At 43.4% G+C, this 13,373-nt stretch overlaps 1 protein-coding gene across 3 annotated transcripts in view; it reads right to left on the reverse strand.

The window, feature by feature from the left end:
- Positions 1-13,373, reverse strand: part of PEX5L (peroxisomal biogenesis factor 5 like) — a 746,879-nt gene that overhangs the window by 250,747 nt on the left and 482,759 nt on the right. For all 3 annotated transcript variants that reach the window (XM_069213089.1, XM_069213088.1, XM_069213087.1), the window contains one exon: positions 5,434-5,545. In XM_069213089.1, the coding sequence (XP_069069190.1) occupies positions 5,434-5,545 (112 nt within the window). The remainder of the gene's footprint in view (positions 1-5,433; positions 5,546-13,373) is intronic.

A 13,373-nucleotide genomic window follows, 5' to 3' on the forward strand; every position in this document is an offset into this window, starting at 1 on the left:
CGGAGAAGTGCCAGAAACAGGCACTATGAGGATGCGTGAAATGGTGCTCACCCGAAGTTACACAAAGGAGTCCCACGTCGCCGGAGACCAACTTAGAAAGTCATGCAATGCAGGTTAGAGTGCCGTGGACCCAGGCTTGGCTGTGCACGAAGGATTTCTGCCGGAAGTGCACAGGGGCCGGAGTAGCTGCAAAAGTCGCGGTTCCCAGCAATGCAGTCTAGCGAGGTGAGGCAAGGACTTACCTCCACCAAACTTGGACTGAAGAGTCACTGGACTGTGGGAGCCACTTGGACAGAGTTGCTGGATTCGGGGGACCTCACTCGTCGTGCTGAGAGGAGACCCAAGGGACCGGTAATGCAGCTTTTTGGTGCCTGCGGTTGCAGGGGGAAGATTCCGTCGACCCACGGGAGATTTCTTCGGAGCTTCTAGTGCAGAGAGGAGGCAGACTACCCCCACAGCATGCACCACCAGGAAAACAGTCGAGAAGGCGGCAGGATCAGCGTTACAGAGTTGCAGTAGTCGTCTTTGCTACTTTGTTGCAGTGTTGCAGGCTTCCAGCGCGGTCAGCAGTCGATTCCTTGGCAGAAGGTGAAGAGAGAGATGCAGAGGAACTCGGATGAGCTCTTGCATTCGTTATCTAAAGTTTCCCCAGAGACAGAGACCCTAAATAGCCAGAAAAGAGGGTTTGGCTACTTAGGAGAGAGGATAGGCTAGCAACACCTGAAAGAGCCTATCACAAGGAGTCTCTGACGTCACCTGGTGGCACTGGCCACTCAGAGCAGTCCAGTGTGCCAGCAGCACCTCTGTTTCCAAGATGGCAGAGGTCTGGAGCACACTGGAGGAGCTCTGGACACCTCCCAGGGGAGGTGCTGGTCAGGGGAGTGGTCACTCCCCTTTCCTTTGTCCAGTTTCTCGCCAGAGCAGGGCTAAGGGGTCCCCTGAACCGGTGTAGACTGGCTTATGCAGAATTGGGCACATCTGTGCCCAAGAAAGCATTTCCAGAGGCTGGGGGAGGCTACTCCTCCCCTGCCTTCACACCATTTTCCAAAGGGAGAGGGTGTAACACCCTCTCTCAGAGGAAGTTCTTTGTTCTGCCATCCTGGGCCAGGCCTGGCTGGACCCCAGGAGGGCAGATGCCTGTCTGAGGGGTTGGCAGCAGCAGCAGCTGCAGTGAAACCCCAGGAAGGGCAGTTTGGCAGCACCAGGGTCTGTGCTACAGACCACTGGGATCATGGGATTGTGCCAACTATGCCAGGATGGTATAGAGGGGGCAATTCCATGATCATAGACATGTTACATGGCCATATTCGGAGTTACCATTGTGAAGCTACAAATAGGTAGTGACCTATATGTAGTGCACGCGTGTAATGGTGTCCCCGCACTCACAAAGTCCGGGGAATTGGCCCTGAACAATGTGGGGGCACCTTGGCTAGTGCCAGGGTGCCCTCACACTAAGTAACTTTGCACCTAACCTTTACCAGGTAAAGGTTAGACATATAGGTGACTTATAAGTTACTTAAGTGCAGTGTAAAATGGCTGTGAAATAACGTGGACGTTATTTCACTCAGGCTGCAGTGGCAGGCCTGCGTAAGAATTGTCAGAGCTCCCTATGGGTGGCAAAAGAAATGCTGCAGCCCATAGGGATCTCCTGGAACCCCAATACCCTGGGTACCTCAGTACCATATACTAGGGAATTATAAGGGTGTTCCAGTAAGCCAATGTAAATTGGTAAAATTGGTCACTAGCCTGTTAGTGACAATTTAGAAAGAAATGAGAGAGCATAACCACTGAGGTTCTGATTAGCAGAGCCTCAGTGAGACAGTTAGTCACTACACAGGTAACACATTCAGGCACACTTATGAGCACTGGGTCCCTGGTGAACAGGGTCCCAGTGACACATACAACTAAAACAACATATATACAGTGAAAAATGGGGGTAGCATGCCAGGCAAGATGGTACTTTCCTACAGCATGTGACAGGGTGTTCGGTGGGCCTGTTAAGAGCATTGGTCATACGTGAGGCCCACAACAAGATATTGGCCTTATACAGGGAGTGCAGAATTATTAGGCAAATGAGTATTTTGACCACATCATCCTCTTTATGCATGTTGTCTTACTCCAAGCTGTATAGGCTCGAAAGCCTACTACCAATTAAGAATATTAGGTGATTTGCATCTCTGTAATGAGAAGGGGTGTGGTCTAATGACATCAACACCCTATATCAGGTGTGCATAATTATTAGGCAACTTCCTTTCCTTTGGCAAAATGGGTCAAAAGAAGGACTTGACAGGCTCAGAAAAGTCAAAAATAGTGAGATATCTTGCAGAGGGATGCAGCACTCTTAAAATTGCAAAGCTTCTGAAGCGTGATCATCGAACAATCAAGCGTTTCATTCAAAATAGTCAACAGGGTCGCAAGAAGCGTGTGGAAAAACCAAGGCGCAAAATAACTGCCCATGAACTGAGAAAAGTCAAGCGTGCAGCTACCACGATGCCACTTGCCACCAGTTTGGCCATTTTTCAGAGCTGCAACATCACTGGAGTGAAACATGATTTTTATGCAGGACAATGCTCCATCACACGCGTCCAAGTACTCCACAGCGTGGCTGGCAAGAAAGGGTATAAAAGAAGGAAATCTAATGACATGGCCTCCTTGTTCACCTGATCTGAACCCCATTGAGAACCTGTGGTCCATCATCAAATGTGAGATTTACAAGGAGGGAAAACAGTACACCTCTCTGAACAGTGTCTGGGAGGCTGTGGTTGCTGCTGCACGCAATGTTGATGGTGAACAGATCAAAACACTGACAGAATCCATGGATGGCAGGCTTTTGAGTGTCCTTGCAAAGAAAGGTGGCTATATTGGTCACTGATTTGTTTTTGTTTTGTTTTTGAATGTCAGAAATGTATATTTGTGAATGTTGAGATGTTATATTGGTTTCACTGGTAATAATAAATAATTGAAATGGGTATTTATTTATTTTTTGTTACGTTGCCTAATAATTATGCACAGTAATAGTCACCTGCACACACAGATATCCCCCTAACATAGCTAAAACTAAAAACAAACTAAAAACTACTTCCAAAAATATTCAGCTTTGATATTAATGAGTTTTTTGGGTTCATTGAGAACATGGTTGTTGTTCAATAATAAAATTAATCCTCAAAAATACAACTTGCCTAATAATTCTGCACTCCCTGTACAGGTCGGAGGGGATCTGTTTTGGGGCAGGGGCTTTCCCAGTTGAACAGCTGGATACTGCTAGTATGACCTCCATCAACTTGACATCCAAGTTGGTAGAGGAAACAGGTAGAGATCAGGATGGCGTGGGGGAGCCTGACAGCAATTGGGGTAGGCCGGCGACAGCCTTGCCATCGGGGGAAATATCCCTGGTATCCGGGTCAGTAAAGAGGGTCGTGCAATGGGCATTCCAGGCTCCAGGTGGAATTACTGTGTCAACAGTGGAATCCTTGTTTTGCTCAAAGTAGTAGCAATTTACCACTTTGCTATCTTTGACCTCACTGGCCCGCAGTAGGGTAGGCTACGCTTCCTCCTTTATAATGTACTTCCAAACTCTTAGGGTATTTCTGTACCAGGCCTTGCAGCTCCTCACTGTTTCTTGATCCCTGTTTTTTTTAAGGCCAGCCAGCATTGTGCATCTTTATACAGTTTGCATCAAACCAATTGACTGGATTTATTCAACCAGGTTTAAATGTGACCCAGAGCAATTTCACGCTGTGGTACAGATCCTGCCAAAGATATTAAGTAGCTCTAACCTGCCGCCTGTTCATACTTGTCATTTAGATATATCAAAAAATCATGGAGTCAGGATTGCAGCGGGTTTGATAAAAAGGAAGCATTATTTACCTTGGACCAGCTCTTAATCACCCCTTCATTCTTGTAGAATGACAAAGGGAGGGGATTACTCACAATGTGCAACACAGCATAAAAGGAAGAATGGATAGAAAGAACCAGGAGCCTATGATCGCTAAGGGGTGAGCCAGCAGGAGTGTAGTTCAAGGCCCAATCCCTCAGAGACTGTGAGAAGTGAATTAAATGAATATGACAAAAGTGGGGGAGGTCACCGGTTCTGAAGTCAGTGAATCAAAGACAAAAACTAGTTTGTATTTCACCAGGACTAAATTAAATTAATCCACAAGCTGACAATGGACAAACTGTGTGATTGGGTCTCCACCACCATCCACCCACCCACAGATGTTAACTGAGGACAACTGGCAAAGTCCTTCATTAAAATCCACCAAAAGTACCACCACATAGCTCCCTATAATGCTGCTAATGCATTTATCACTATCCTTAAGCAGTGACCTGGCCAATTGCACCTTTGTTATATCAAAGACATTGTAGTAAATGTGTATTAGTTACATTTGCATTGTTATGCACTGCAGGAGGATAAGCTGGTAATACATACAGCCGAGGCTCAACCATGTAACCTGGGCAGGGAATGTTAGAGGGATAAAGGTGATAAGACCCTCCTTAGTCCTGCCCATGGTGCCGGGAATAGCTGGTGTAAAATAAGTGGCATATCCATCCATAAAAACAAGGTCAGTGAGCCATGTCTCTTGCAAGAAAATAACCACATAGTGTCAAACAGTCATTTTCCAGTCATTGAAAAGTATTACAACACTGATGTCTTTAAATGTACTTAAGCAAGGATCAGATGTACCAAACTTCCATTTGCAAAACTTAGCAGTAAATTATGTATCAACTTTGTGCGAGTGGAAAATAATTTTGAGAATCAACCTGTGTATTTATAGGTTGGCTCACAAAATACCAAATCAGAGTGGTATGTAGTCTGATCTACCTTCTTAATATTTAAAAGGTATGTCACAAATTGAGACTGACTTCGATTGGACTGGATAATAGGCCTGGTGGCCTCCTTAGGTAAGTAGCCAGCTACGTCCTTGATCACACTTAAATAAAGGAAATATTTTGTAACACGTTTTTCTTATAGGAAATGGACTGTATTTAAAAATAAAAGGTTTTTTTTTTATAAGTTTGTTTGAGAGTGGGCATTGGTCACTTGGACAACTGTCTAGTTCTCCAAAATGTTTTTTTTACATTTGCAAAGTGGAAGGGGCCCCTTTTGTGAATGCCTTACTACAAAACTTGTAAGTAACTTTTCAATATTTCAATTTTCAAGCTATATTAATTGAAATGTTCCCTTCCCACATCTGGGACACCTTATAGAAAGAGGGATTCGAGTGTCTGTTTCACAATAGGAGGAGCCCTTATCTATTTGTCTTTTGATTACTCGTGAAAAATGAATTGTGTCAAAGGCATTTCATATATGTAATGGGTAAGACTATTCCCCACAAACCAAATCCTCTCCTTCAGCAGTACAGTACTTTTGAAAACACCATTGTATCACTAGTTATTTTTTCATAAGGCAATATAAAAAATGACTTTAATTACCTGCTGTATTTGATGTCACTGGCCTGGCTGGTGCTTCTGATTTCGTTTCACAAAGAAAGTCATCAATGGAGGGGCTTAGGAGGGGTCTGCTCTCTTGTTGCTCATTAACCAGCTGGAAACAGAAAGACAGACAAGTCAGCCGAGAGGAGACACTAAGAAGCATCACACAGACAGAAATATTGCCATGCTACTATTTGTCTATATAGGGCCTGTAGTGCTACCGCTGGTCGTTAGTGGGTACTGCGCAGACTCCAGAGTGTAAAGCGGCGGTCCCCCGGGGGTCCAAGAAGCCTACTCTGTGGGTCTGCGACTCTTAGAAAATGAAATACTAATAGATTAAAGCGTACATAAACGAAGAGGCAAAATGTGCAATTGAAAATGTTAATATGTTCTATGTTGAAACTGGCGACTGAAAAGTTAGCTAGTATCCTCAGGTTGGTTTGTGGGAGCAATGCAAGCGCATCAAACAGAATATAGTAAGGGCGATGAGTGGCCTCAATTGAATTTAGAAAAGTTCTAACCTTCTTAATTAAATTTAGTTTTTTTTATATTTGTGAGTTCAACAAAAATATTTCATAGCTTGATTGAAGAATGTGTGTTTCTGTATTGTTTGTGTATTATTTTGCTTTTCAAATCAGTAAAAATGCTCAGGTCGAGGTCCTAGTGTAGCTCTGACAGACACCATTGTGGATTCTTACTGAACATCCTCAGTATTTCCATTAAAGTAGATAAGACTTCGTAACCTCTTAAAACAAGCAATGCATTGGGCGTGGTGTTGGGCGTTGTGTAGGCTACATCATCAATGTGTTGGGTGGAAAAAAGACTTACAGTTTAGCATCACTGCAAATAATAGGCACTCTTTTTATCATCGTTAGAATGAAATGCTGAGTTGACTCTAAAGGGATTTTATAAGCAATGGACCAGAGTGGAAAGTTGCACAGAGCTCAAAATTGTATGGAGAAGAATGTAACATAGAGTGGGAAAGTTCAAAATATTACATGGAGGGGGTATGCGTTCGAGTGTAATACTGCAAGGAGTGGGATGTTCCATAGAGAGCAATGATCAGTGAGTGGAATACTGCATTGAGAGGAATGTTAGACAGAAAGGAATGATCAATGAGTGGAATACTGCATTGAGAGGAATGTTAAACAGAAAGGAATGATCAATGAGTGGAATGCTGCATTGAGAGGAATGTTACAAAGAAAGGAATGATATGTGGAGTGGAATACTGCATTGATATGAATATTACACAGAAAGGAATGATCAGTAATGTGGAATACTGCATTGAAAGGAATGATCCACAGAGAGGAATGTTCTGTAGTGTGGAATACTGCATTGAGGAGAATTTGACAAAGAGAGGAATGTTCGAAGGAGTGTACTACTACATTGTTACATGGAGAGAAACATTCAATGGCGTGGAACACTGAATGGCGTTGAATGCTAAAGAGAGTTGAGTATTACGTCTAGGTAGAGGCTCTCTGCTGAAGAATAGCTGTAGAAAAAAAACAGTCAAGTTAGAGCGTGTATTACAATGCACTGTCTCCCGACAACATGTAGATGCTTGCCACATGGGTGCGGCGGAGGGGAGACAGGCAGTGAGGTGTTGTGGTGAATCCAAGGCTTGGGCATCACAGAGAGGGTCAAAGTTGGAACAAACTTCTTGTGTCAGGAAGACGTGATGGCTTTCATTGCAACAACAGGAAGTGGCAAATAGAACTAACAAATGAACACTTTGCAGTACTGGTGGAAGCACACTACACGTAGCAATAACTTTGATCTACACTCTACCAGCACTTATTTTTGACTCTCTAGCTTATTTCTTGTGAGGTGGGGCTGACCAGACTCGGGGACAGATGTACAAAGTTTCCAGTTTTGGCTTGCTTAATTGTGAATCTCTGCAATTCGCAATTAGTAAATCGCAATCTGCGATGTACCAATGTGTCTCAGACACATTTAGCGATTCACAGTGGATTGCAAATGGACCTGTCTCATCAATATTCATGAGGCAAGTCGCAATGTTTGACCTATTGTGAATGGTTACAATCACAGGGATGGTGGCCTGCTGGGGTCAGCTGACCACTATATCTATGATTACTTTTTAAATAAAGCAACAGACTTTTTTTCTTAAATGCAGCCCGTTTTCCTTGAAGGCATATGGGATGTGTTTCCAAAAAAAAACCTGAAAAGTTTTATTTTTCAAATGAAAACTGTTTAAACAATAAATTATGTTTTTATGTAGAGTGCCAATTAGACAATCGATAGGTTCTAGTATGGCCTATATAAAGAGGAAAAAATGAATTAAATGTCATTATTTGCTTAGTTTGATCCCGTACACGTTTACAATACATTTGAAACTGAAACTGAAAGGTGAAAGGGACGTAATACAGGACCCAGAAGCCAATACAGTACAAAAGGGCTCCAACCCTCCACGGGACCCCCATTCAGCACAAGGCCAATGAATACCTCTGAGATATGGGAGACCCAGGAGCCCTTTATCACATTCTGCAGGAGGTGGGTGCATCATTTGCTATACATAACTGAAGACTCATTGCCACAGTTTTTCTGGTTGATCAATACTTGTCTTAAGGCACATACAATTGCTGTATTTATTTATTGATAACACGAGTGTAGCTGCTCACTGACTATGCCTCCCACAGGAAAGATCTCATAGCACCCTGCAACCAAGGCAGCAGAGTTATTATTTTTATTTGAATGACATGGATGCTTTGCAATCATCCACGGATTTTCTTAGGTCACACAGGTCACCTTCAATTACGCATAGAACGGCCACTAAACCCTAGCAATGCTATGACTTTGTGGGGCAGATGGCAGAGAGATCCAATGTAGCAAGTCCCGGGAGTTATAACCAGTTTATTACTTTATTCTTCTCTGTGAGTGCCCTACTTAACAGGGTCTGACCTATTGCAGATCCTTTCTAAATTAAACATCTGGCTCATCACAATGGCCATGGCACCGTGCATCACGTGATCAAGTGCTTCAACTTTCATCACTGGATGTCCGATGTGGTCGGCTGACACAGGTACAGAGCAACTTGGTTTGGTCACAACCCGTAAAATCCTTTCTTGGATACCGATGTTTTGTTTACAGTTTTATGCAGCGTGAACTTAGCCCGAGGACATTAGAGCGCTTTACATGACAACCTGTTAATATTACAGAAGGTGGAATTCATTCCTAGTGACATCGAGATTAAGCCATTGGCCCAGAATCACAGGATGCTGAGCCGTCGCGATGAGCCCAAACCTGCCTTTTTCCAAACCATTTGCAGAGTGAAAACTGCGCTCTACTGACCAGCCAAACCCGCTCCACCGTCACACCAGAGAAACTGGTGGATTGTGGTAGCTCCTTAGTAAAATGTGATGCAGAGGGGACGACATGGGATGCACAACCCACTGGGATGGGCAGTTTACGCTTTGTGGCTGAATTAGCTTCTGCCTTCACCTTGTTATCACCCCAAACTGAAGCAGGCAGATCGGCAAACCCCTAGCTAAGGCATACATAACTCAAGGAAACCAGCTTCCTGAATAACACAGGAGTAAGCAGGCATTACTTCCGGAATTTAATGAGTAAGATAAAATCTGGCCGGTAAATAACACACATCTACTGCCTGCAAGCTGGGAAAGGGGGATAACATTTACAATTAGCATGTTGTAATGAGGTCCACTGGAATTATGAGGAAGTGTTGGGTAAATTATGCATCTAGAAGAGGCAAATTATGCGGTGTAATGCGGCACATTTTGTAATTGTATTACTTTAGGAGTTTGTCGTTTTTACACGTGCTACGACTGTCTGGGCAATATTGTGACTTTACTAGCATCATCTTAAAACCAAAATACAGCAAGAAGCAAAAGAAAGGTGAAAGGTGAACCTTTGTGAAGATATCCCACTTTGTGGCAACACAGGTAGACACAGTTTTAGTAACTTTTGATCTGCATGAACTAGACACATTTGTGTTGCAATCTACTGATTATGCAGCAGATGATAGATTATCTGGAAACTTCTGCAAATCCATTATTAGGCAGATAATACTCTGGCCACAAAATCACATAATTCCACTGTCCTAGATTGTAGGGCTTGGGCCTCTCTCAGGATTACAACCAAACGTTTTGCTTTCACCTCTCCTGTTTTGTTGAATTCGTTTTTGTTGTCCTTAGGACTCTGCTCACTTTATCATAGCTAACCAGTTCTACAGTACTCGTGTTCTCTCCTTTAAACATTGTAAAACCAGCTTACACCCAATTGCCACATTTAATTTGCTTATAGGACCCTAGAAAGGTGGTACTATGTGTACCTAGTACCTGTAAATGAAATGCTTCTAGTGGGCCTGCAGCACTTATTGTGCTACCCATTTAAGTAGCCATCTTAAACATGTCTCATACCTGCCATTATAGCCTGTATGTAGTATTACACTACTTAGACTACTTGGCAAAATAAACCCTTTGCCAGGCCTAAAACTCAGCTTTTATTACGTATAAGTCATCCCGAAGTAATGAGCTAGACAGCCCATAGAGCAGGGTGCTTATTTTCTAAAAAATTGGACATGTACTTTTAAGTTTTAAATGTCCTGGTAGTGAAAAACACTCAAATTCGTTTTTCAGTACTCTGAGGCTCATCTCTTCCATAGGATACATTTTGGTTACCTTATTACATTTAATAACTGAATACTTTTGTTGGGAAGCAGGTAGGAATGTCATGATTGGTGTCTTCAGGATTGTAATTTAAAATGCTCTTTAATGGTAAAGTCGGATTTTTATGTCACAATTCTGAAAAATTGCACTTTTGGGAAGTTGGCTTTTTTATCCTAACTGGTGCCTGCAGCCTGCTTCCTAGGGCCCATGACTAGGTGTTGTTGGCAGTTGCCCTTTACTGTATATCTGCCTCAAAGGAATACACAGAGGGACTGGGTATTAGCAGGATTGGTCATCCAATCAGGATGGGGTGAAGCTGTGCACATCCCTGCTTGCACTTCAAAGACCCTGCCTCAGCTCACACACACAGAGCTTCCCACTAGCCTATTGTGCCTGCAGACAGACTTGGACCATCACAAGGAGGCATGAAATACCAGACACATCTGTAGGGGAAAACTCTAGAGGTTTCATCCACTTAAAAGCTGGCATCAGGTATAAAAATAGTACCCTCAGACTCCTTCTGGAGTACAGTCCTGCACCTGTGGACACTACAACATCAGGACTGCCCACCTGAGCTGCTGCACTGGAGCTGGCTTGGCCTGTAATTGGACCTGCTTGAGGCCTGCCCTGCTGTCTGGGAAGGAAGACTGGTCCTGCCCCCTTCATCCCATGCTGAAGTGACTCTTGACTAGCTTCAGATAGAACTCCTCCTGGCCTAACAGAAAATAACACCAAATGTAGCACGAAGCAACATGAAGTCCCGCAAAGCCTAGCCACACAACTGCAAGCATCATTGAAACCGACGGTGAGTGATGCAAAGCCTCGCAAGACCTCGCCACACAGCTTCCAACCTCACCAGGATTGATGCCGAGCCACGCAATGCCCCACTATGCCTCACTGCACAGTGCAATGGAACCAGTGCTCTTTCTGAACTACCATCGAGGAAGGCTGCAGGAACTGATCAAATTCCACTTTAATTCTATAAGACCTTTGGTACGTTTCTTCTTCCGTTTTTGCTTTAGCTTTTCCTATGTATACAACAGGGTCAGAGGCCTCTGGAGTCTTGATTGGTTGCCAACATTGTTGTTTTCTTGAAGAAAGGGAAGGCTCATTCTGATCTGGGATCCTAGGATCCATAACTTCAATAAACAGTGACTCAGAGACCTATTCCAAAATGTTGGCTTCTAGACTGTGCCAATATTATTGCCAAATTAGTGTCTGCTAATCAACTTTATTCCAGACAGGGACACTACTGATCACATTATCCAGGCTATTGTGCTTTTTGATGAAGCTGAGGTTGCAAACGAGCCCATGGCTATGGCCCTGTTCGATGCAGAAAAGGCATTCAACAGGGTCAATTGGCAATATCTCTGGAAGGTCATGGGCTAGTTTGGGTTAGGGACACGCTACATTAAGGCAGTACAGGCTATTTATCATAAGTCAATGGCCTGGCTACAGATGATGGGGGATAGTATGGACCTATACAGAATGCCCTTGCTCTCCCTTCTCTTTGCATTATACATTGATCCCTTTATCAGCAATCTGGAGACTAATCAATCAACACCTCTGGTATATTGCCTTGGGTGGGATATGACAATTCTAGCATACGATGGGGCAGTTGGGACACTGACCCAGATTCAGCCATGCTGGCAATAGAGATGGCAGCCGCTAAATTCAGGAAGTTCTCAGGGTATTTGTTAAATAGCAATAGGACACATATTTTTGTGAACTTCCAAACCAATACTCAAGATGCTCTGGTAGTTGAACATGCGGTGTATATAGGCACCTGAGTCGGTGCTAATGTTGATCAGATAGTCAAGCTGAATCTTGCTCCGATAGTTGGGAAGGTTAAACAAGATTTTGAGAAATTGAATAATCTACAGCTATCTATCATAGGCTGCTGAAATTTGATTAAAATGTTATTTTGCTGAAGGTTTTGTATGTCTTCCGGGCTACCCCAAAAGAATTTGAGAACTCTTGCTTTAAAATGATGGAGGCTATTATCTCCACATTCACATGGTCGTATGGTAAAACGAGGAGGGCGATAAAATGTTTGCTGTTACCCAGGTAACAGGGTGGCTTGGCACTTCCGAATTTAAAGTTATATCAGCTTGTTGCTGCACTCCAATAGATGGGACCAATTATCGATAACAGACGTGAATGGCAAGGACTCCAATAGCACACACCAGATGTCTATCATCTTTTAATCAGACCAGAGGCTAAAGGCTGCCTTTTAAGGTTTATGGAGACCAATTACTACAAGAAGGTCTGCTTTAAAGTACTTGGTGCTGTCTTTCAGAACTGTTTAGCGTGGCAGAAGAAAGCCAGCCCTGCAGACGTGATTGGTATACTCCAGTATATATGAACCCGCTGCTAACCAATAATTTTAATGATGCCTGCCTAGAAAGGTGGTGGGGACAGGGAATGTTGAAACTAGGACATTTTTATCAAGCCTCCAGCCTGGCATCATTTGACGAACTTCACAAGAGGTTTGAATTGAATCGCTGAGATTTTTTAAAATATCTACAAATTTGTGATTTTTTTCATAGGAAATTTGGCAAGGCAGCTGGGTTCTCGAAAAACGTGCTCCTGGAATTGCTGCAAGGGCCACAGGAATTCCCTGTTAGCCTCATATATCAAATTTTCAATTAGGCCTGACGTCCTTGAGAAACACAGTAATGGCAGGGGAGACTGGACTCTGGGAATTTCTATTTTACAAGTCCCTAGAGCTTAGTCGTATTATACTGTGTTCCTCAGGATTGCAGGCACAGCACTATAAATCATCTTTTGGCTTACATTTTACCCCTGGCAGGATCACCAAGTGGGGTGCTACAGTGGGGATATGCTACCTACAGTGCCTAGCTAGGGAAGCGAATTCAATACATATGTTCTCTACTTGCCCCAAGCTGGATAAGTTCAAGTCAGACGTATCCAAACTTTGGGGGGATATCTTAAACACTGATTTGGTCTTTACCCCTCAAATTATGCTTTTGAGGGAATCGGAGGCAACAAGTGCCACTGGCGGTGAGTTTTTAATATTTATTGCTATGGCGGTGTTACATATCTGTGTGGCTGTTGCCTGGCTTGATTCCCAATCCCCATCTTTCCATCAATGGCAAGGGTGTTTTTTTTCAGTATTTATTTTTGAAGGTTGCACTTTATGAGCACAAGGGGAAGAAGATTTGGGGACCACTTCTAGATTGGGTGGGTTGCCAAGCTGGAGAATTTTTGTCTTTCTGGAGGTCCCCATCTAGATCTTCCAGGTTTTGATCAGACTACTGGTTGTCCAGCAAT

Source organism: Pleurodeles waltl, chromosome 11 (genome assembly GCF_031143425.1).
Source record: "Pleurodeles waltl isolate 20211129_DDA chromosome 11, aPleWal1.hap1.20221129, whole genome shotgun sequence".
NCBI classification, from domain to species: Eukaryota; Metazoa; Chordata; class Amphibia; order Caudata; family Salamandridae; genus Pleurodeles; species Pleurodeles waltl.